Source organism: Camelus bactrianus, chromosome 15 (genome assembly GCF_048773025.1).
Source record: "Camelus bactrianus isolate YW-2024 breed Bactrian camel chromosome 15, ASM4877302v1, whole genome shotgun sequence".
Taxonomy (NCBI): Eukaryota; Metazoa; Chordata; class Mammalia; order Artiodactyla; family Camelidae; genus Camelus; species Camelus bactrianus.
This window is the reverse complement of record NC_133553.1, coordinates 13,915,846-13,939,817: the sequence shown is the minus strand read 5'-3', so window position 1 is coordinate 13,939,817 and position 23,972 is coordinate 13,915,846. Positions and strand designations below refer to the sequence as shown.

The following is a 23,972-nucleotide window of genomic DNA, read 5'->3' as shown; positions in this document are numbered from 1 at the left end:
TCTGTGAGTGCAAACATTTCACTGTGACGGGAGCGGACGTTTCCCTGAGACTTGGGGGCTCCCCCTCCCGGTGGCCCACCCTCCCCGGTCCCTCCCCGTCTCCTGTCCCCGGAGCCCCTGGCCCACGTCCCTCTTCTGAGCATCTCCGGTGGAGGTGGGGACTCGGGGGGCAGCCCTCGGAGGAGACCTGTGTTCCAGCCCTGGGCACCCTCCCTGTCTGGGATGGGGTCAGTCACGTGTGTGTGTCACACGGTTCACTCAGGAAATACCTGGCCTGGGACACATTCAACATGCTGGAATTGTGCAAAACGTCACAAGGCGGGGAAAGCCTACGTGGTTTCCCTCGAGAATTAATGTCTGCATGGCTCTGTTTCTGCACCGCCCTTCAGGGCGGGTTCTCCCTGAACAGGGAGGCTTGGACCCCGCACCAGGTGTGCCGGGACGCGGGGCCCCGGGTGGGCGGTGGGTCATGACCCTTTGACTAGGGAGGCAGAACTCTGTCCATCCTGGTGGAACAGGACCTTACACCACTGCCCCGCGGGGAAACACGGAGGAAAGTGTGACAAACGACTGATTCCCAGGCAGCTGCTGCTGCTGGAGACACGACGGGCCGGGCCAGGTGCTGGAGGGCTGGGCGGGGAAGCCGGGCTCTGATCTGCTTCTGGGCGAGTGCCCACCACCTTCCGTGTCCTGCACCCCCCAGGCTCGAAGCAGGAGGGTGGGGGCAGGCCCCTCACCCCACGGGGCCTGCCCACCTTGAGGGCGGCCGTCTCTTCCGAAGCGAGGCCCGGCGTGCAGGGAAGCTCTTCGAAGGCCCTGCTTTCCTGGGGGCTGTGACCGGGCTCCACGCCCCGTGCTCAGACAGTCCGCGTCCCGCGGGCCCTCCCTCTGAAGGGGCCCCACCGACGGACGGCAGTGTGCCCGGGGAGGGCGCGGGGCGGTGAGGGAAGAACTGTAAGGTGCACAGGATTCTGGAACCTCGGGCCGTCCAGAGGGACAGGAAGCCCGCGTCCTGCTGCGTTTGTAGATGTTGGTCTGTCAGATTTTGAGATACGCAGACAGAGACTAAGGCAGCAGGGGCTGACGTCAAGCACCACCCAGACTCACTCAGCAGTGAGCCCCCCACCACCTGTGTAACCCCGACCCTAACACGCCTCCTGTGACCCTCAGTTCCATTCCAGGAGAAACTTCCCCGTCCTGACATTTCTGGGCCACATTTCCCGTGTCCTTATGTAAAGCTTTGGGGAACAGGGTTAAAACTAAGGAATGCTTGAGGCACTAAGACGGACTAGCTCATCAAAGAGGACATCTTCTTTTAACAGAGTCATTCTCCCCATAAGCTTCTGCCCCTTTGGGGAAATTATTCTGGGGAGATGATGTTATCCGAGTAAACGGGGAGCGGAATCTGCCGTGCTGGCCGTGGACACACTGCCCTACATGCTGTGACATCCACCTGACGCCTGGACCACTGGTCTTCAGCCTCGCGGCCACAGCTCTAGAGCTCACAGGGATGCGGGACCAAGCCCAGCAGGAGGCGGGCACGGATGCTGCCCAGATGGACCCACACCCTAGGGTCACTGAGCATCACTATCTTCCCAGCATTCCAGCTCGAGTCCTGGGGTATGTGGGATTTGATCCTCCAAGCTCTGATGAAACAGGAACAGCACAGACCCCAGTTCTGATGAAACAGGAACAGCACAGACCCCAGTCAAACCCCACGCCCGACTCAGAGCCAGAAGACCCGCTCACCCTGTGCCTCCTGCTTCTGGGACAGTGACGTGCACCGAGCACGAGCCTGGCCAGCGTCCTCTGGGTGGCAGGTGTGACTTCTCCTCCGGACGTTCCGGAACTTAAACACAGGCAGGGCGTTCACGTCCCTCTGACGCCCAAGGACGCAGACTTGTGATTCTTAAGATGCTGAGACGCTTTGCTCGAGGTCTGTGCTGGAGTTTCTCGCCTTATTCTGACACCCGTGTCCTCAGGCGACGCGGGTCTTCGCTGGTAGAACGTGCTGTGGCTGCGCAGGCTGGAGGAAGCACTGTCTTGCTTAAACCACCGTGGCTGATCCATTTACGGTTAAAATTAGCAGAGACTGGAGTTCCTTCTTGCATTTCTGATGTCTTCAACCTTAAGTACGTTACTTTCTAAATATAAGTCGGGTCAGTGGTCATTATAACCTAATCATTCTAGAAACTCCCATGATTTTCCCTCCGGTGACTCAGTGCATCTCTGCTCTGCAGATGACCTAAGGTTCTCTTATGAATTCCTCCATTTACCAACTATTGAGGTGCATGAAGTACCCCGTGCTGAGAGGAGCTAGGGAAGTGGTCAAAACCTCACTCCTGGTAGGGGCGAGGCTGGGTCGGAGCACAGGGTCCGGCTGCAACACCTGGATGGCTCTCGATGCTGCACACATCACCCTAGGTGCCTCCTCCAGGCAGAAAGGAGCCTCCGCAGTCTTCTGACGAGGGTGGCAGAGGCCAGCGGTGTTGAAGAGGACCAGATTGGCAGCAGCGTGTGCCACGGTCATGATGGAGGAGAGTCGTAAACACAGCGGCCAGCTAAGAGGTGATGGCCGCCACCCAGCCCGAGCACACGCGAGGCCATCTGCACCAGGCCCCTGACTCTGGGTTGCTCAGGGAGTTCCAGAATGTTCTTAGCCCCCAGGCCTAGCGGGGTGTGGCTGGCGTCCAGCTTGGGGTTCGTCTAAGCAGCGCTCCTGCAGCCGCAGGATGGTCTTCCAGGCTGTCCTTCACTCTCCCAGCCACCCTGCCATCACACAAGGCCGTTCCCCTTTAGGTGAAATCCTTCAAAAGCCCTCCACCGGTTGGGACAAAAAGCAAGTCTTCACAATTCAAAAGAACAAAATCACACAAACTATCTTTCCTGCTCACGTTGGAATGAAGCGAGGAATCACTGGGAGAAGGAAAAGAGGAAAACAAGTAAATATGTGGAAATTAAACATCCTCTTGACAGCAAATGTGTCAAATAAAAGGCCACAGAGACATTAGAAAATACCCTGAAGTAAATTAAAGTATAAACACGACCAACTGGAACTTCTGGGAGGCAGCGACGCCAGCGGTGAGGCTGCCGCAGGGACTCGCACTAAAGAAGAAAGCTTTCAAGTCAGCATCTTACTTTGCACCTCAAAGGACTTGAAAAGGAACAGACTAAACCCCAAAGGACTGAACCAGAGGCAAAGCAGAGACTAGAGATGTGGGCGGGGCCAAGTGCCTTGAACCGGGTTGCCGGATGCTGGTGGCCGTGGAAACCCGAGTAACAAGTTGAGAACCAGCTCACGGGAGCCGTGTTTGGAATACTGAAAGCTGGAGTGTGCCGCGTTTCACATTTTGGTCTTCTGGTCAGTTTCCATTCCTGATTAGGGCCCGACCTCCATCTGCATTTTAACACAGTCACGTTCCTCAAGGCCCGGGGCCTCCCTGACACCTCAGGGACCTACCGAGTGGACAGTGGCTCCCTGTGCAAGGGGATGGACACTCCCCTGTGAGGCGCACACACCGCGGTGCACACAGCACGGGCCGGCTGCAGCCCGAGGCAAACACACACGCCGAGAGGACCAAGCATCGTCCTGCTCCTCCGAAGACACAGCACCGTGGGATGGACACCGTCAGTGGGACGTCGGCCACGAGACGTCCACGTCCTGGTCCCCGAGCTATGGGTGCGCTCCCTTCATGGGAAAGGGGGCTTTGCTCATGTGATTACGTTCAGGACCTTGAGCGGGGGAGCCTGGGCCACCCTCATCAAGTTATGTGAGCCCTTAGAAGTGGGAGCCGTGTTCCCCTTGGCCTGAGGGACGGGAGATGGCATGAGGGTGACGGGGGCACTGCTGGCGCTGAGGACGGAGGAGCCCCGGGGGCCCCAGAGGGAGAGCTCCGCCAGCAGCCTGGCGACCGCCCTGAGCCGCAGGCCTGCAGGACAGCGGGCGGGGCGGCGTTTCCCCCACGGCGCTCGCAGTGCCTCCTCGCGCAGGAGCAGGGCGCCGACAGACGCTCCGGCTGCTCTGCTGCATCTGACTGTGTGCTTCTGGCGTTCGGGTTTTCAGTGACCTTCAGCAGCTTCGCTGACTTCTTCCCCTTTCATAAACTGTCTTCTCAGCCTCGTCCTTGAACCAGCTCCCTTTCCTTTTCGTGCCACACCTGCCTTTTCTGAACAGCCTCCCAGGAGCCACCTTCCACCGGGTGGCTGTAACTCGGGCCACGGCCTCCCGTGTGAGGACCTGGCACAGCAGCGGCCCCTTCGCAGGCGGAGCCTCACGTCCCCACGCTCCTCGGCCCCGAGGCGGAGCAGGGGCGGTGCACCTCTCCTGCCCTCACTGCACCAGGACCCTCGAGTTTCTCACGCTCAGGAGGTCACCTGGCCGACCCTGTGGGGTCTCCCCAGTGCAATACCCCCCACGCCCACATCCTCCTCCTGCCTCCTTCTGTGAAAACTCCGGCCAAAGAGTAAATTTAATCAGAGAAGGAAAAAATGCAGAAACAAAGGAAAACAGTCAAACAAGACAAAATAATGGCTGATCTGTCACACAAAGGCAAAGACCCGCAGCTCCTCCTCGAGGGCTGTGTGTCCTGAGCCCTGTCCTTTGAGCTGTTTGCAGGCGCTGAAGCCCCCACCAGGCGGAAGAAGTTGCCTGCGTGCCGACCAGACTGCAGCCACGACAGAAGCTGCCACAGTTCTGAGCACTGGCCTCAAGGAAGTGGGAACCAACCAACCCTGGGACTGAAGATCATCTGCACTTAAAACAGTCAAGGTGACGCTAGTCAGACCCCGCACGGCCGATTCCAAGGTGCCTGTCAGAGCTGACCATGCTGCTCCACCTGCCACCCCCACCTGGCACCCCAAACCCCCGTTAGAAGCTCTTGCCCCCGATCGGCAGTGGGGAGTGGCTCTTTGGGGCGTGAGTCCCCCTTCTCCCCATGAGGCCAGCCTCCTGAATAAAGCAAACTTTCCTTCCTACCCACACCTGTGTCTCTCGGTTTGGGGCTCTTAAGTGTGGAGCAGCTGGACCCGAGTGGGTAACGAGGACCCGCCCTTGGCTTGGAGACAAGCACGACTGAGCAAGAAACCACTCGAGGGACAGCGGGGGGGGGCGGCGCATCTTCACCGTCGGCCTCGGTGGGCGTTGCGTGTCTGCACGCACATCGGGGCCACACGGCTGCTGCTGGTGAGGGTCTGCGCATGAGCACGCAAAGTGACAGACTCGGACTCGCGAAGCTTGCCCAACCACAGCACCTGCAAGGGGAGCAAACGCTGGTGCTGGGATGGAAGCACCTGCTGGGTGTTTCTCGGAAGCTGGGAAACGAACACATCGAAGGCGCTAACTGTGAGCTCCTCTGTGAGGTCACTGAACTGCGTACCTTCCTTCAGTGGCGAGGAAGTTCTAGAGAGGGCGTGCAGACAAACACACGGCCATTACAGGAACCCCCAGGTTTAACGTGGATTCAGATGAGGCTCCAGCTCGGTGAGGAGCCCACGGGACCAGCCTCAGAGCTGCGACGCCCTCGTCTGTGGGAGTGTGTGGACTCGGGGAAGAGGCAGCATGAACAGGGCGTCAACAGAAGCATCCCAGTTACACTGAGGGTTTTCACGTCACACAGCCCTGGCTGCAAAGCCACATCCGCAAACACCCAGGTAAATCAGAACCGCGACAAGCGTGCTGTCGTAATGAGGACAACCTAACTCTTAACCGGGTCGTTAAGCCGGTGCTTCTGGTAACAAAGTCAGTGACCGCGTAAGTCTAACCCGAGTGTCCTTTAATGTTTCACTTGACCTTCCGTTAGGAGCGCTCGGTCCATTTCTCGGAGGGGAGCAATGAAGCGTCTTCGCAGTATTCCACGTGGTGTCGCAAAACCTCCCACTACAGGGGTGTGCGTTTTTTTAATAACTCAGCCTGAAATTAATTACAGATTTATCTGAAAAATCTAAGCATCTAAGGAAATGTTGTTTTCATATTATAATGTCGGGGGCTTTATAAACATCAATTAATTAATTTTCATAGCATGAACTCATGAATTGTATTCATATGAAATGATGGGTGTTCACTAAGTTCAGTGATTATTGCGATAGTCATCTCACGACGCGTGTCAGTTGTCACTGCGCCGCGCACCCTGACCTCGTGCGGTGCTGCGTGCCAGTCACATCTCAGGAAAACTGGAAGGAAAAACCACATTCTTGGCCATGCCTTTCTCCGCTTGTTTCTGCCGTGAACTGTCTACCCCCCACTTTATCTACTTATTTATTTGTGTTGTTTCAGAGTCGTTTGTTTGCTCTTCCGTTGCAGGAAAGTCAGCCTGTGACGCTGTGTCGGTGTCCGGTGTTCGGTGTAGCCGTCCTGGGCGTTTCTTGCTGGTGCCTGTAGGCACCTCAGCAAACCCGGCTTGTCGAGTCTGACCTCACTTCTCCTTTCGAGCTGAACTCTGCACCCATCCCTCTTCTGCTTAGAGGAAGCCGCCCCTGTCCCAGGCCACACTGCGGATGCTGGTCAGCAGAGGGCGGTCCCTGGACAGACCTTTCTTCTGTCCAACATGTTCACGACCTAATCTGGCAGGATCAAAGCCCGGTTCCCCTGGGGAGCTGTGCCCCCTCCGTGAGCGCGGGGAGAGGGCCGGCTGCACCCTTGTGTCTGGCAGAGGTCCTGCAGCAGGAGGGAGGCATTCGGGGAAATCCAGACCCCAGCACCCAATGGGGGGTGCGTGAGGAGCCACTGCCCGGCAGGCACCTGTTCTCACGATGCTGACGGTCGCTGAGTCAAGAGTCCTGTGACTTGTGGCCAAAGGCAGCCTGTCTGATGCACATTCTTCACACTGCGTGCTGCTGTAGGAAAGAGATCCTTTTGGAAAAAACTTCAAATTCTATCAGGGTATCACTGGTATAAACAAAAATGTGAGCTGTTGTGAAAAAATGCACAGAATTTTGCGCACTGCAGTGCAGCACGCACATATGAGTACACGTTTAATAAGGAAGAAAAAGACCACCGAGATGGGAAAGGCGTCTGACAAACACACGACCTGACGTCTGCGTTTGCGCCTGAGCTCGGGAGCGGGTCGGGGAGAAGGTGGTCCTCGCGGGGCTTTGATGCGTTCAGGTGCAAATACGACACTGAATTCTGGCCTCCTCCGTGTGCTACCGTAACACAGATGCTGTTTAAATACAATGAGCCAAGCGAGTGCTCTTGAGCTGAGAGGGCCGCATGACAAGCGCCAAACGAGTGGCTAACTCCGACTTAGGATTTTGCTATAAAATGTACTGACCCAGATAAGACGCAGAGTGAGATTCCTGTGAAGACAAGTGTATTTAAATCCAGAGCCAGGGACGGGCTCAGGGACAACCTGTCAGGACCCTCCGAGAGGAGGAGGGGAGCAAGGAACGTGGGAGAAGCGCTGCCCGCGGCCACCGCGCTCAGGGTGGAAGGCCGGCTGCACCACAGGGACGGGGCCTCTGGGGACGTGGAGCTGGGCGTCGGGCTGGGCAAACCCGCGTGAAGACGGAGTGCCAGACACGCCCGGAACCACAGAGCCAGACACGGGGCGGGGGCAGCGAGCTCGGCTGGCGTCTGCAGCGTCCCTGCACTTTCCGGGCTCTTCCCAGCGTTCCCTCTTGTCTCAGGGAGGCAGTGTGTTTAGCAGAGAGAACGTGCCTCCCAAGACCGAAGTGCGTAGGGCAGGATCGCGGGGTGTGGCTGCCCTTCTCCGGGTGACCGTGGAGAAGCCCCCAGCCTTTCTGAACCTGTTTTTCTCTTCAGTGAAATGAGAGGAGGAACCATGATGGCTGCGTCTCAGGCGTGTTCAGAAAAGTAAATACCGTGTTAAATGCACCTGGTCTGGCACAGGGTGCGCACTAAACTGACACAACCTGAAACGGCTCATGGTGTCTCTGTGATAACCCTTGGTTTGCAGATTTGCTAATGGTGTTCTGGAGAAATCACTGGTCTGAGTTCATGGTCAGGCCAGGACTTGAGCCCTTCTGACTAGTTCCTTCTACCTCCTGAGTCTAGAAAACCGAGAACTCAGGGACCGACTCTCTGGCGCCGAGGTCGCTCCCGACCGGGAGTGGGGGGGCTGCAGGGCCTTCCTCGGACACAGGCATCCTGAGTGAGAAGTCAGAGCTGCAGATCGGGGACCTCGCCCCCGAGAGGCCGGGATGACCTTTCAGTCCTGCACAGTCGAGCCCCCGGGCTTCCTCCAGCCCTCGTGAGGCCCTGCACAGCTGACGTGGCCCCCGGACCCTCCCCATCCCAGCTCTGCCCAGTCCCGGGAAAAGGACGGGGCCACCTACTGTCACAACAGAGCGGCAATGATGACACGGAACCTCGTCACACTCAAAACAGCGCTCAGTAACAGGGCCGCCGCCCTTGGCGACCAAGTCACACCGAGGACGTCAGAGCCAGGCCGGGGGAGCCCAGAGCCGTGCTGTGGGCGTCAGTCAGCTTCGTGGTGCCCCACCGTGTCTGCCTTCTGTCACTGCCTTCCCTCCGCGCGTGTCCCCCCGAGAAGGGCTCTGCCGTTCTGCGAGGATTCTTGCGCACTATTCCTCCTCCATTCAGTCCAAGCACACTCACTCCAGTCCGGAGAGACACCTGCTGCTGTGAGGGGGCAGAGCCATCCAGACGCACAGGCTGTCCGCATTCTCACTGCGTCATTAAGTCGTCAGGGGGGCCGCTAAGCGCCTTAAAGTGTGACAAGTGTCCAGGTAGCGTCACCGTACACCCACCGGCGGACGGACCCCAGGGAGGCGGGGTGCGGTGGGCTTAGACGCTAAGTGTCGCGGCCCCTCCCCACATTAAGCGTAACGACTGAAGTGGGTGGGATGGAAGCGTCTCACGTGTCCCTGTAACCCCGCACCCACCTGCTGCGCACGCCGAGCACAAGGCCATTTGACCCGGTGACCGGACGGAAACACTCAACCTGTGAGGTTCATTTTCACGGAATGATTGTCACACACGCTCTCATTTGTGCTTCAGGCCCCGCGCAGGTTTCCTCAGAGAACAGCGTGTGGCACTTACCCCGGCCCTCTGCACCTCCAGCAAGGCGGCCCTCTGGAAGGACCTCTCCCACACGGCCAGCTCGCTCCCCAGACCCACGCTGAACACGTGGCTCGCGCCGTGGCCACCGAGGACGCTGAAGCAGTAGGGCCCGTGGTCCTGGCCGTCGGGGCCCCCGAGGCCCAGGGAGAGGGCAGCTGGTGCCCAGCTGTCGTCCAGAAGCCAGAGCTGAAACAGAGGTGGGGGGACGTGGTGGGGGAACCCGAGGGAGCGGGGAGGGCCCCGGGCCACGGTGACCACATCCGGTCGCCACCTGACTCAGGAGCGCAGTACCCTCGGACACGGCTGCTGTGGACTCGGCCCCATAAAGAAGTACGTGTAAGTCAGTTACGTCCAACTTCAGTCATCTGCAAGCATCTTACACTTAGAGTATCAGTGTCGCTTCTTTTCCTGTTTAGCTCTAAAGATAAAAGTCACGAGACGTCTGTGCTGAAGCACGGGGGACGGCGGGGGGGCAGGACTCCCCGCGGAGTGACCGGCCCCCTCACTGCACGCACAGGAGGCCGGGTGGGTCACTCGGCTCCCAGACTTGGGGATGCGAACCCAGAGGGCCTGACCGCACGGGAGACAAGTTTCAGCAACAGCATCAAAGCAAAGGTTAAAACAGCAAAAAGCAGCTGTTGCTTCTGGTTAAAAATTTAAGCAGAAACCGTGAACCGGCCAGTGTGTCTGTGATCACAGGCGCCCTGAGCGGGGTCCTGGCTGCTCTGACCTGTCAGGGTCTCCACCCTCTTCCCCGAGCTGAGCGCACCCTCACCCAGGGAGGAGCCCGACTGCAGAGCTCCCGGGCCCAGGGAGCCGCCGCCGGGGCCGCAGACGAGTCAGTGTCTCAGCCGGGGCCGTGCCTGCGCCCACCCCTTGGCGTCTCTCCCTCTGTCTCTCGGTCTCTGTCTCTGTGTTTCTCTGTCTCTGTCTCTCTCTCTCCCCTCAAGGTTTATGGCCATCCTCTGTCGCCTGCTCGCCCTCTCGCTGTGCAGACCCACACGAAGTGCCCCCACAGCCTCTAGGGCAGGAGAAGGAGTGGGCTGGACGGCTGATGGATGTGACGTGACCACAGCCCCGCGTGGATAGGAGCTGCCCAGAGGCTGGGTCTTCACATCCTGATTCCGAGCTACTCGGATCCCCTGGACCATCCAGCCCAGCCCCGCCCCCCAACTCAAACAGGGCTCGGAGTTCATTCCCTGAATCCTCATGAACTTCCTTGTTGGCCAAACGGTTCTATTTGAAAAATGCTTGTTTTCTGGGCTCTGGCTGGTACGTACAGTGACTGCTGCCGAGGGCAGGGGCCCGGGGGCTCCCGGGGCCGAGGGACGGCTCTGTGGGACCCCACTCTCTCCATCTCCCCGCTCCATCACCCAGGGAGTCCGTCCTCGTGCATCATGTAGAGACACCTGCTGCCCACGGGGTGTGTGTGTGCGAGGTGTGGTGTCGTGTGTCCAGTGCTCTGTCCCCGACCTGGAACGAACCTGCACACAGGTGCACCTTGACCTGGGAGCCCCGGGGTCCTTGACCTCAGACTGCGATGCACAGAAACCACCAACTGACAGGACTGTGGGCCATAAAGCAAGAAGAGAAAGGCGTGTCCCTGACCTGAGCTCTCAGACTCGACACAAGGACTGAGCTTGCGGTGGCGGCTCCCTTACAGGGAGGGGAACCCGTCTGCAGGCGGCCCCGCCTTCTACTGGCTGGGGGTGGGGCTGCACATCTCAGCAGAAGAGAAGCAGCTCTGAGAACCTTCCTCGCCAGTTACCAGCTGCCGCCCTGAGCTCTTTGCTTCCCTCTGAGCCTCCGTTTCGCACAAGATGGGGCGTCCAAGAAAGGTCGTCAAGGACAGCGCAGACAAGGTGTGCGGCCCACGGAGCCCGTCATGGAACCGTGCGTCCTGCTTACACGACGCGCGGTCGTTAAGCAGAGCTGCGTCTCAGCGTCCGCTCAGGTTTGACGTCTAGTATGCAGCTTACTGGTCCCCACAAAATCATCACCACACAGCCCGGCACCCGCTCTCCAGCCGGCACCCGCTCAGAGGGCCTGGCCCCACCCCAGACCACGGAGCCGGAAACCATCTCGGCATCGTCCAGGAAACAAAAGCAACGACTATTTCAGAAAATTATCTGCATTTTTCCTGCTTCTATTTGTGCCTGTGAAACAATTACTGCAGCAGCCCAGGGCATGTAGCAGATAAATAACTCTGCTCTGTTCTCTAGTGTTTTACATTCCCTTCCACGCAAGGTCTCTCTGTAAATGCAGTTCTATGAACGTGTGACAGGATTTTAACGGAGTTCTTCAAATACACGATCACCGTGGGTCTTCACTTCTCAGTGGGCTTTGACAGTCCTTCCGGCGCCACTAACTGAAGAGCATCGCTACGTCTCCACGCACACAGCCGCTGGCTCTCAGGAGCGCCCTGCGTAGAGTCGGAGCTGACGAGTGAGCGCACTCGATCGGGCACGGGGGCCAGGGTCCTGCGGCGAATCGACACGCCTGGGGTCCACGCTCAAGAACAAACAGAGGACGTGAAACGCGCCTCGGGACCTCCTGAGAAAGCCCATGAGGGGCGCCGAGGGCCTTCACAGACGCTGCCGCGTTCTGGAACTCACACTGCTTAGCCTCATAAAAACAACACGGAATAAATGCCGCAGAAGTGAGAGCAAGGACCCACACAGCTCCCTCCCCAGTAACTCAGGAACACACTGTGACGATGACTCAGACACTGGGGACACCGGGGACAATCACCCCATCGAAGGTCCTGAGCTGCCGCAGAGACAGTGAGTGAGTGACCCCCTCCCCCCGCCCCCACAGCCTCACTGACGGCGCACAGGCCCTCCGGGCCCCGGGCCCGGCCGCTGTCCCGAGCACTTACGTTAGAAACTCATCCTCCTCGGCCCCGTCGGGGCCCCTTTGACACTTGGATCTGCCTCCCCGTCCACAGCCGGGCCTAGGAGCCGCCCTGCCCTCTGGGTGTGAATCCAGGGAACTGGGCCATCTTCGGTCTCTGTGCCTGCGGGAGCCTCACCTCTTGGGGCAGCTCCACCTTACAAGACTTACCCCACCGGGAAGCTACGAGAAAGGTTACTTTCCCCTTGGGTGGGGCCGTGGCGCCCAGGCCACGGGAAAACCCACGCCCCACCCCCAGCTGGTCGGGGCCCCTCCATGGGCGCCAGAGGCACTGGGCTCGATCCCTGCCCGTTAGCCGCGGCCCGGAGCGCCGTCCTTGTCCGTCTGACTTGGGTGGTTCTGTTTCTGCTGCGGCAGGACTTCGGAGAATCACTCAGGCACTCTCTCCTCCGAGCGCTAGTCACTCCCACAGCTCCGCTTGCTGTCACTAAAGCTACACCCGGGGAGACGCCCGCACACCTGTGCTGACGGTGAACAGACCAGCCCTGAGATAAGCTTCCAGGACGCGGCCGGCCCGCCTCCCGCGAGGCTTCTGGAAGAGACTCCCCTCTGCGTGCTTGACTTCCCAGCTGATGGAGGTAATAAGGGTCGGCTCCTGGGGGGGCAGGGTTAGCGCAGGGTGCAGACAGAGCAGGGAGCTGGGCCCCGGGAGCCCCAGTCCTCGAGGGGGGGATGTCACGGGCCGGAGGGCACAGCTCAGGGGTGGGGCGCGTGCTTAGTGTGCACGAGGCCCTGGGCTCCATCCCGGTGCCGCCATTAAAATAAACAGGGACTATGATCAACACCCTTTGCCAAACGCCTGCGCAGCTTCGCGTCCCGGAGAGTTCCCGCGCTGGACGGACTGTGGCGCCGGCGCCTCACCTCTGGGTGGGGCGCTTATTGTTCACTGTGTGGAGGCTGAGAGGCTGTTTACAATTCAAGTCACGATCGCGATCAAGCCAGATGACACAATTTTCTCATCTGTTTTGTGGTGACTGTGAAATACAGACACACGATGTTAAGACCTGGAAAAGGAATTTGGGGGGAGGAGAACCTCCCCCGCAGCTGCACGCTGGGTTTCTGGGCTAGATATTAATGGCTCTGCTTCGAAATGGTGATTAAAATGCTGTACTGACATGCTGGGCCTTACGATAACCCCACGTTTATTTCGGTTTTTGAAAAATGAACGAACTCTTACCAAGAGCTTTAAATTCACGTGTGTGAAATAACCAACATCGAGGGTTAAAGGACGTGAGAAAAGGGGAGATTCTGAAAGGTCACTGTCAGGGACACCCGGCAGGACGCTCAGCCCACAGGACACAGTCTCCTTTCTAAAAACGTCCAACTTTGTGACTTTATTATCATGTTCATTATTATCGGTCCTGTGCTGAGTTTAGGACGTTCGCTGCACCCATTCTCCTGGGCAAGTTCATGATCTCATAATTACTTCACTGCACGTGTGTTTATCAAATTCTTTTCAATCTTTGTGGGAAGATACGCTGGATAAACATAGGAGCGCGTCTCTATCTGTTAATAGAAGAGGCTCCATGGTGTATTTGTCGCACATAAGATGCGACGGCCCTGTGGCGACACCCCAGCCCCAGGCGCATGTCTCGGACGCAGGAAGAGCCACGGAAGCACGTGGGAACACCAGCCAGGGGGAAGTCACGAGGAGCCTGCGTGACGAGACAAAGAGACAGACGGTCCCCCGGGTGCTCTTCGGTGGCACTTCGGCGAATGGCGGGAGGACGGACCTGGACTTCCAGCTTATGCTACTGCTTCAGCAGACGGTGCTGAACAACGTTCCCCTTGCTCTTTAAGCCCAAAGGGACACCCTGTTAAGACGAAAGCGTCTAATGTGCCAGGACACTCACCTGGTGAACTTTAAATAGCACCTTGCAGAGGTCATAGGCTTTTTCCGCTCGGCCCCAGTCTAACATGCTCACCTGTGAGGACAGAGGGCGGACACATAAACCCCGTGGGTTCTCACCCGAAACAGGGACCGTGCAAGGGGACGGGGGTGCCGACTAGCTGATTGTGGGAATCACTAACGTACGTGTGTATCAAATCACCACGTTGTTCACGTTAAATATGTGATGACTCGGTCAATCACAGCTCAGTAAAACTGGGAAAAAGTTAAGCACACCTGAAAGATGGATGCCGTTTGCAGTGTGAGAACTCAGACGCGACTCACGGTGTCTTTACCTTCATTAAATTCTAAACCCGGGGTAGGGCGCCTGGAAGACTGACCCAGGCACTGCGGTGGGCCTTCATGGGTGACCTGTGCGCCCTCATGCTGCAGGCGTGGGGACGACGTGTGCAGACACGTTTCTGACACAGGAACGCGGTCACGCAGGGACGTGCCCACCGTACACAGTGGGCATAATTGTAGGAACTCACTCTGGATTCCTCTTAGGTTCAATTAAAGACTAACTTCAGGTCAGAGCTTTTGGGAAGGTGACGGGTTTGCAGGTGGAGGCTGCGCGTCTGCTGGGGCCCCTGCCGCCTCGCCCCTGCCGGCTCCTGCCCCCGCGAAGGCCCCATCTCCACGCCCAGCTCTGCCAGGGTGGGAGATGCCATCCGGGGCGGGAGTCAGTCCTGCATCTCATCCTCTGGGCCACGGGGACTGTTTCAAGTGCCACCCAACACAGTTCATGTGCCTGATGGACCGTGAGGCCAAACGGAAACGCTGGAGTTTGGAGCAGAGGGAGGGTTAGCGCAGAGCCAGGCAAGGGGAGGGGCGGCTCGTGCCCGGGAACCCCCGAGCTCCCCAATGGCTCTGTGGAGTTTTTATAGGCAAAATTTGGGGTGAGGGCTGCAGGGGTGTGACTGTCTTCTGACTGGCTGGTGGGGAGGAACAGGGTGGGGCTGCAGGGCTCCTGTGCTCGGCCTGAAGCTGCCATCCTCCACCTGGTGGTGGGGCGCCTTAGTTCCTGCAGAAGAGCTCAGAGACACTGCTATGTCTGTTGCTGGAGGAGCAGCCAGGACCCGCACCGAGGCCGCACCCTTGCTCCTCGACCGCTCCTCCCGTCTCTGCACCCCTCTCTTCCCTGATGACAGCTGTTGGAATCTGCCCGTTGGAACTCGGAAGGTCTGGGAGGCTCCTTCCTATGAACAAGAAACGGGGGACGTGGGAAGGATTCGTATCTGGGAGGACCCCCGGGTGCTGGCTTGGTTTCCCCTACTTCTGTTTCAATCTCCCCAGGTCTTTCAGAGGAGCGGGCGATGACCACTCTGGCTGCTTCCTGCTGAAACGGGGTGGAGTCCTCCCTCGATCTGGGTAGCGGACACTGAATGGGAAACACTCCCGAGTTCTCGGATGTGATCCTGTGTGATTAAGGTCTCAGTCCCGTCAGCTACCATCTTGGCGCAGCAGACCCAGTCAGGAGGAGGAGGCTTGACAACCGGACTTTAATGATAAAATAGCTCTCATTCCCTGAGAAATTCAGGACAAGCTTGGAACCAGTCTGGGCCTGGCCTTCAGGGAGGCGTGCGGTCAGGCAGCTGGCTGCCTAACTTCAGCTAGGACGGTCGTGACTTCTGATGTGGCGTCTACTACACGGCGCAGTGTCTCCGGGCCCTTCCACAGGAGCCCAGGCCCTACCCAGGTGCATGCCGGTAACTTCAGGCTGAGCACAGGAGCCCCGTCGGAGGAAGGGCACATACTTGCAGGCCTCCCCTCTGATTTTGCCTGTAACAACTCCCTGGTGGTTTGCGGGGAGCTCAGGGCTTTTGGGCACAGGTCACCCCTTCTCTCTGCTTGACCCTGCAACAAATGTTTCTCGGCTCCAAACTGATGTTTTGGTTTGTTTGGCCTCACTGTGTGTCAGCCACATGGACTTGCACTCAGTAATGGAACCGAGCAGGACCCTGCGGGCCTCCCCCGACCCCTCCACCAAGTACAGAAGCCCCCACCCCACGTCCCCTGGATCTTGTCTGCAGGGAGCTGAAGTGTCCCAGGCCTCCCTGAGCCCCAGACAAGCAGGTCATGGCTACGGAGCCACAGGCTCGTGTCTGAGGCACCTTCCTGTGTTGTTTCACAGGCACCGTAACTGCCAGCAGGACACCTGCACGGTGACCGGACTGCAGCCATGACGTCAGCTGCTCCGCCTTGAGCGGGACTGAGCCTGTGGTCAGCACAAGTCCAAGAACTGGCCTCGAGAGAGTGGGATTAACGCTCATAATAACCCACATCTCCGTGGGCGTCAGAACGTGTAGCTTGCTCTGCCCGGGGATGTAAGCAGGCACCTACGACTGTCAGCAGGGAGAGGCTGCAGGCCCAGGCAGACGTCCTCCCCCTGGGAGCATGGCGCCCGGCATCAGCAGCAGGAAGTCACGGAAGATGACCCCCGGCCCAATCCCGCGGAGACGGGATGGTGTCGGACAAGCGGGCGCTCGTAAGCAGCTTTTGGCAGGACGGAGCTCTCAGCAGGAGGCCCCTCTGTCTTGTCACCTCAGCTACACAGTCGCCAACCTTGAACCAGGCGTCCGGCCCAGACGCACTTCAGGACTTCTGCTCACACGGCCCCTTGCCTAACCTGCTGGTCTGTCCACAGATCAAAGCAGCAGAGACGGAGAAGGGGCGGCTCACAGACGGCAGATCTCCTCCCCAGCCTCCCCCTCAGTGCGTGAATGGGCAGCAACCAGAAAAAGCACGAGGCGTCCGCGAGCCGGCACGTGGGGGGCATGGCCGCGAGTCCGACCCCCACCTCCATGGGTAACTGAGACCACGTCCCCTCTCCCCTTCAAAACCTCGGAGACGCGTTTGCGGACGTGAGTCCACCTTCTCCCCAGGCTGCTGGCTTTTGTGATTCGAGCAGCCGTCCTTCCTACCAGCGCTTGCCTCCCGAGTACTGATTTCCGAGCGGCGAGCAGGCAGGCCTGAGTTTGGTAACAGTATCGTGAATACTTTCTCCAAATGGTAGTTGATTTTTTTTTATTTTATCTGACCACATCTGACTTGAAATAGAGCAGAAGTTTTAGACAAGGTGTAATAACTCGGCATATTTTAATATTGTGGAACACTCACGTAGCCCCAGGGGAAATATTCTAAGTTAGATACATACTGGATTTTTTTTTTAATTTTATTTTATTTCTTGTTAGGGGGAGATTAGGTTATTCATTTACTGGAGGCACTGGGGATTGAACCTAGGACCTTGTGCATGCTAAGCACACACTCCACCACTGAGCTACACCCTCCCCAATACATAACGTCTAATATGTGTTCAGTCTACAGATCTTCAGTTACAATATTTCTTTCCCAGTAAATACTTTTTGTGACAATAGAATACACTTGCCTAAGTGACATCCTTAAAACTGCTTCTAATATTTCTTGCATATTCATAGGCAACTGCTATATAATTTATAGCTATAAGATGCTATAAAATTGATTCCATAAGTGTTATTTAACACATTTTAATGGTGTTTAGAAACATGAGTAGCTGAAATATTATTTCCCAGATTCCAGTTTGCAAATCAGAAATAACTGCTCACACTAAGGAGGGACAGCACAGCACCCTGGTTTAACCCAGCTTTTCCAGCATCGATCAGCACACGGGGCAGATGGGGCAGCACCCCCGCCGCTGGCTGCTCCTCTTCAAGAGGCGCTCAGACCCTGCCCTCTCAGCCCCACGTTGCTCCCTTCCTGCCCCATCCTTCCCGCTTCTGTTTGCTCTTTCCTTCAGCACCATCCCTTTCCCTCATCGTGAGGAGCTTAGAAACCATCCTTGAAGACAGGACTTTCTCTGTAATTTCTCCTCAATTATTTGCCACCAAATCTCTGGGCCTTTTAAAAACTCATTTAAACATTCTGACGCGAAGTGTTAGAAACAGGCTGCATCAGTGTGGTCAGGGATGTCTCAGAGAAGACCGCTGCCCCTGGGATGGGGGTGAGTGCGTGCTGACCAAGACGGGGTCTGAGAGCAAATCACAGGGGCACTGGGAGACTCACGCCCTGGAGCCATTCGCTCTCATTCCAAAGAGAAATGGACCAGAGACCCTCCTCCTCTCCCAAGAGAGCTGTGTGTGTTGTCTGAGCTCAGACGGGCATGACAACCTCGAGACCCTCCCCGGTGACCCAGCCTCCACCTTCGCAGAGCACGCCAGCCTCACCCGCCCGCCTGCAGGGACAGCGGTGAGATGCCCTGTGAGTGATTAACAGGGCGCCTCAGATCCACAGCCTCACGCTTCATGTCAGCGAAACAAATAAGTAAATGTCAATATTAAAAACTTAACATAAAGTTGCTTTTGATTTGGGCAAAGCAGAATTTGTTATTGGCAACTTGCCTCCAGCTCTGGGATATCAAATCCAAGATCAGACAAAAACACATGTAAATATTTAGGAGTAAATAAATTCACTCACCATATTTCATTATTGCTTTGACAATAAGAGGTTGCTGAATATTAAGAGTAAAACTGCATCTGTTAAATTCAGATGGATTTTCAAACTCATTTATAAGTGTGTAAATAAAGCCCCTCGTGTTCGGCGTGAGCTGGGGGGTATTTCTGCTGGCATTTATTGTCCCGCCATAAAATGGAGGAAAGTGCTGAAGAGATGGTGAGTGAGGGGCCTGGGACCCACAGCCGGGGACCCACAGCCAGGAAACGGAAGGATTCCGTGTGGAGCCCAAAGCTTCCAACCATTAACTTACAACTTTTCCAGGGAGCCTCCCTGCCTAATATTTTGCAGAGTAAACATTTCCACCGCCTTATAACATCTTTCAGTCCCCATTTGAAAACATGCTTCTGTTTATTTTAGACAGTACATGAACGTGATTTAAAACCTTTGGTTTTAAACCAGCATGATGCCATGATGTAACGGCAACGTTTGCTTTTTCTTTCTATTTAGAAAAATGATCGTAGTTCTGGGTCTGCGTGTGAGGAGTTGAACATCACCCTCCCACGTAACAAGCAGGTTGAAGCTGATGGATGGAAGATTCAACAACCCCTTCTGGATCTGTAGGACAAGGGAGGATGCAGGGCAAACCACCGCCCCAAGCCTGGGGGCAGCAGACCAACACAGGGCATCTCATGTTCTTGGAGCAGAGACTCCTGAGCAGAAACACGGCAGGAACCAGCGCCGGGGCCAGAAACCCTGCCTTGTAATCAGGGAATTGCTGGAGGCTCAGAGCGGACAAGTCTGAGTTAAAAACTCCAGGGGGCCCAGTCACTGGGTGACCCATGCAACACTGTGAGGTTCGCCTCCAGAAGCTCGTCCAGGTTCTCATGGAAAACACTGGGGAAGAACCCCCTGGGTCTCCGGCGGGGGTGGGGGGAATGGGGTCACTCTGGAATCCCCAGAGCATCCTGTTCTCCCCAGGGGAACCCGTGAGCTGGAGCCTCACCTGCTGGGGTTTTCACAGCCTAACTGGCCTGGGGAGGGGAAGCTCTCAACTCCAGCCCCCTCCAGCCATCCTGTCCCGCCTAAGTGGGGAGAAGAAACTGAGAAACACGTGTGACATCCACCGTCCAGAAGCACAGGCTTCACTAAGAGACTGAGACCTGGTCGCAGGACCACAGGCAGCTTGTCCCCTGTCCCCCCCACCACCCCAGCACGGCACTGAGGGACCATTTACAGCTGATACTCTTACCCGTGCCTCATGTCCAGGTGGTGAGAAAGATAAACGCAAAAGAAAAACACCACATCTTGGCATATCATTTTCAATTATGTAAAGTTAAAGGTTAAAAAAATCCTGACTGAAGCCAGAGTGAGGAAAATCTTAACTACAGAGGAACAAGACAAGAATTACTGCAACGTCTCCTCACCAGAGGAGACAGACAGACGGCCAATAAGCACATGAAACGTGCTCCGTGTCCTACGTCGTCAGGGGAGGAAAATTAAGACAAGGCGCCACAGCCACACAGCTGATCGAGTGGCTGAAGCCCCACCCTGGCCGCACAGAACGCTGGCGAGGCCACAGTGCAGCGGGAACGTGCCCCGCTGCGGGGGAAGGCAGGAGGCGCAGCCCCTCGGGAGGAAGTTGCTCACCAACCTAAACACGCTCCCACCGTCCGATCTGGCGGTCCCGCTCCTTGGTGTCTGCCCACAGGAGCGGAAAGTTCACGTCCACGCAGAGACCTGCATGGGGAGGTGCCTCCCACACATGGCCTCACCCCGCCTTTTCCTTTAAACTGCAAAGCCCGGGAAGACGCCACGTCATCTGTCTTTGCTTCCTGCAGAGTTTGCTCAGCACCGTTTGAGGTTCAGCCACTAAATTCTTTGAGACTTGTGAGCTTGCTGCCTCCACCCACCAAAAAACAATCTAAAGGGTTGATTTTTCCTCTATGCAGTCGACCTTTGAACAGCGTGGGTTTGAACTGTGAGGCCCCACTGCCACGTGGACTGTTTTCAATAGTAAGTACGTGAAGTAAACGCAACGTGGTCTGAGGGCGGTCGGGCCCTGGGTGCAGAACTGCAGGCACACGGGAACCACGCCCAGGAGGCCCCCACCGTGTGGAGGTCCAGGGTTCCCACTGTTGCTCAGGGTCAGCCGTCTCCTCCTCAGAGGGCACTGGACGGCATTTCCAAATCACGCAGCTCCACCCCAAAGCTACGACACTTATCATCAGTATTTATGTGAACAGATGCGCTACATGTTTATTTACATGCTCAATGTTTACTTTACAGATTATACAACCGACGACCAAGGATGTCTTCTGCATCTTAGGTCTGATGCTAGATGTGAAGGAAGCAAAGTTGGACACAACATTAAAGGAGCACCCCAACCAGTGGAAAATAAGCAAATTGGATCTGTAGCGTTTTACCAATACAGAGGAGCTCCCCCAAAGTCATCCCCAGTCTCACAGCACCTCTCAAGCAGGCCCTGACTTGGTCTCACTTGTAGGTGACATTTAGCAACAACAGTTCAGATGACCAGATGTTGAAAAGCTACATGAAGCCGTTAGGAGGTGGACAAACACATCAGGTGAATGAGTCTGGATTTCGGGTTGACTGTTCATGACCCTCCTGCCTTCGTTCCTCCATTTCTTCCTGTGCCTCACTGGTGCTGAGTGCCCTGGAAGTTATGTGGATCCAGGAGGAACAGGTGGCTCCTCCATCCTGTAAGCATGAAGAATCCAGTGACACGAACACGCAGGCTGAGCTGGCGCTGTGGAATCGGAGACCTTCTATGCTGAGGCTGCCAAAGTTCATACCGCGAGACAGACCCCATCGCTGCCCAGGAGCAGGCCCATCTCAGTCTCCGGGGAGGCCTCCTCCTGGTGTCTCTAGGTGGTCCTCATTCAGGATCACCAGCACTGACGGCCGCTCTCCGCCCGCAGGCCCGTCCCGGTCGGCGGCGGCGTCGGGCCCCCGCCGGCTCCTCCTCCTGCAGCCACGACAGCCCACACCGAGCGTCCGTGTCCGGGAATCAGCGCGCGCGCAGGCCCCGCTGTGCTCCTGGGCCACAGAGGATGTGCGGTGCTCTTCTGACGTGATCGGTGAGCTCGTGTTTACACTCAAAAAATCGAATTGTGAAACTAAGCACTTTCTCCAGGAGAACAAACTCCGTATTTCAGTGACCTGAGGTCTGGGCTGCCGGCAGGAGTGCTGGGCGGATGTGACGTCTGCAGCAGCGTCGGGCCCCGGAGTCCGGTGCCGTTGGTGTGGGCGTGGGGCTGATTCAGGCTCCCAGGGCGGCGCCCTGAACCGTCCTTCTGGGCCCATCCGGGGTCTTGCTTTTCCTGCACAAGCAACCGCGTGGAGCAGACACACCCACTCACTCTTCTCGATGTCGATGAAACCGTAGTTACCAAACGATGCTGCTGCTGCTCAGCTGGAGAGGAGGGGGAGGGGGGGAAGTGTCTCCTGCAGAAACTGTTCGGAATGGGAGCTAATGAAAGGAGCGCCTGCCAGGAGGTGCCTTCCCGGGGCAAGAGCGAGGCGCCAGTTACAGGGGAAGGTGAGGCGGCAGGTGTGTCATTACCACAGGGTCATGCAGCCCTTCCTACACCAAGCATGCAGCCCCGTCTCAGAGGAACCAGAAACCAGGGAGGGAGGGCACCCTGGTCAGAGACAAGAGTGGGTGGAGACAGAACCAGGGTGGTGGACAGACAGACAGACAAGCACTCCTGCAAAGCACCTGCTCTCTGCAGACGCCCTCTGAACGGGTCCCACAAAAGGGAGGACATGCTGCCTGACCCCCAAATGCCCAGAACCTGGGTTTCTGGAGCATTAGCGACACAGGGCTCTGATGATCGGCGGTGGCCATCGGCTCGTGTGGGACATTAATGACAAGCTGTAAGGGAGCGAGGCAGCTCTGCTAGGATTCTGGGCAAAGGAAGTGACGTCTCTCAGGGTGCAGACTGGTTGTGGGGACGGAGCAGGGATTTCCTGCAGCTCTGGTGTGGCCGCAGGCCCAGCACGGGGTCACCAGTAGCAGAACTGGGCCAGCTCACCTCACTGTGCGGAGCAGCCGGGCTCTCAGGGAGAGCCTGACCCCCGCCCAGCCCTTTCCATCTCTTAGCTCAGATGAGTGCCTTCCCCAGCTCGGTTCAGGATTTGGGGGGGGGGCACGAGGTGTCCGTGAAAAGCCGCAGTGCACCCCGCATTCTCCTAAAACACCTGTGATTTAGAAGGCGTTGTAGCCAAACCCAGGGAGAGGGAGGAGGAGGGCCTGAGGGCTGCCCACTGGGCTCGGAAGTGGGTCGGGGAGGCGTGGTGTCCTGCTCTGCCTGGGGACCCGGCCCCAAGGGGCTGCATACGGAGGGGCCCTGGCCGCGGCGGGCCTCGCCCCCAGAGCAGCGATCTGGGAGGATGCCAAACCCCTGAGCACACTATTTGCTATTTACATGGGAGGAGACGTGCTTCGGGACAATCCCAACAGCTGAGGTCAGGGATTCAGTCCCATGATGTGCTGTTCTGACGCCACCGCCAAGAAAACCGGCCACGGGATTTCCCAACACACAAGCAAAGCCTGGCGCTGATGGGAAGCGACCTTCTCCACCTGCTGGTCAGGGAGGCCCTGCGCCCCCAGAGCAGAATTTCCGTCCATGAAATGGAAATTGGCCCTGGGAAGTAGATTAAACCGTCCGCTCCTGGAACAGGTAGAGCACTGTGATCACGTACTTAAAGCGTCCCTCACGCTTTAGAACGCTGTGCGTGGGGAGACCCAAACCTTGAGAGTCTTAGCTAACGAGGAAACTAAAATCAGAAGGACTTTCCGACCCGGGACCTGGGACATCCAGGCACATCCCCCCGGTTCTGGGGTGGGGACCCTGCTTCGGGGGGAGGGGGCTGACCTCGGGGAGGCTGCTTCTCCCTTAGCCGCAGGGAGCGGGAGGCACCTCGGCCCGAGCCTGACTGTCATGGCGCATCCCAGGTCCTCAGCGCCCCTCCCCCCGCCCCTCCCGCTTCTCCGCCCACAGGGAGGCAGGCAGCTCAGTGTCTCCTTCCTGTCAAAGTGCATCTAGCAAGAAGCATCAAGAGCAACTGGGGAGCATCGTGCGTCTGGGGAGAACTCGGTGACCGGGCAGCGGTGGCGTGAACTCGCCAGCACCCGCAATTCACAGCCTTGGTTTATGGAAAACAGGGGTCCCCGGGGGAGCCCGGGCCTGGGTCCTGGGACAGAAAAGGGCTCGGTGGAGAGGCCGATGGGGTCTGATGGAGCCTGTGGTTTCGTCACCAGAGCTGGACCTCCCTTAACCGTTCAGTTTCAGCGATCAGACCACAGTCAGTTACGGGGTCGACACTGGGGGAACCTGGAGGGAGGGCGTGGAGAAACCCTACCACGGTCCAGCTTTCCCGTAAACCCACAGTTAATCAAAAATAAAACGCTTGCTAAAGACCAACGAAAGGAAGACACGCATTCGCGTCTAGACGTCTGAGGGCGAAACTTGGTTGGTCCTTTATTATTCTCAGGTTTTTAAACCGACTTACTGAGGTATGACTGCCATTCAAAAAGCTGTGTAAACGTAATGGCTACAACTTGATGGGCTGAAGATGAGACACTGGTGAAACTGATGGTATTTGCCCCGAGGCCCTCAGCCCTCCCTCGTCAGGGCTGGCAGGTGCCGGTGAGGAGGGGAGGAGAGGGAGCCCGTC

General features: G+C 57.3%; 1 protein-coding gene across 1 annotated transcript in view; it reads right to left on the bottom strand.

Annotated features, from left to right (window-relative positions):
- SNTG2 (syntrophin gamma 2) overlaps positions 1–23,972 on the bottom strand; it is a 125,017-nt gene that overhangs the window by 53,406 nt on the left and 47,639 nt on the right. The window contains 2 exon segments of the mRNA XM_074341598.1: positions 9,020–9,226; positions 13,807–13,878. Of these exon segments, the coding sequence (XP_074197699.1) occupies positions 9,020–9,226; positions 13,807–13,878 (279 nt within the window).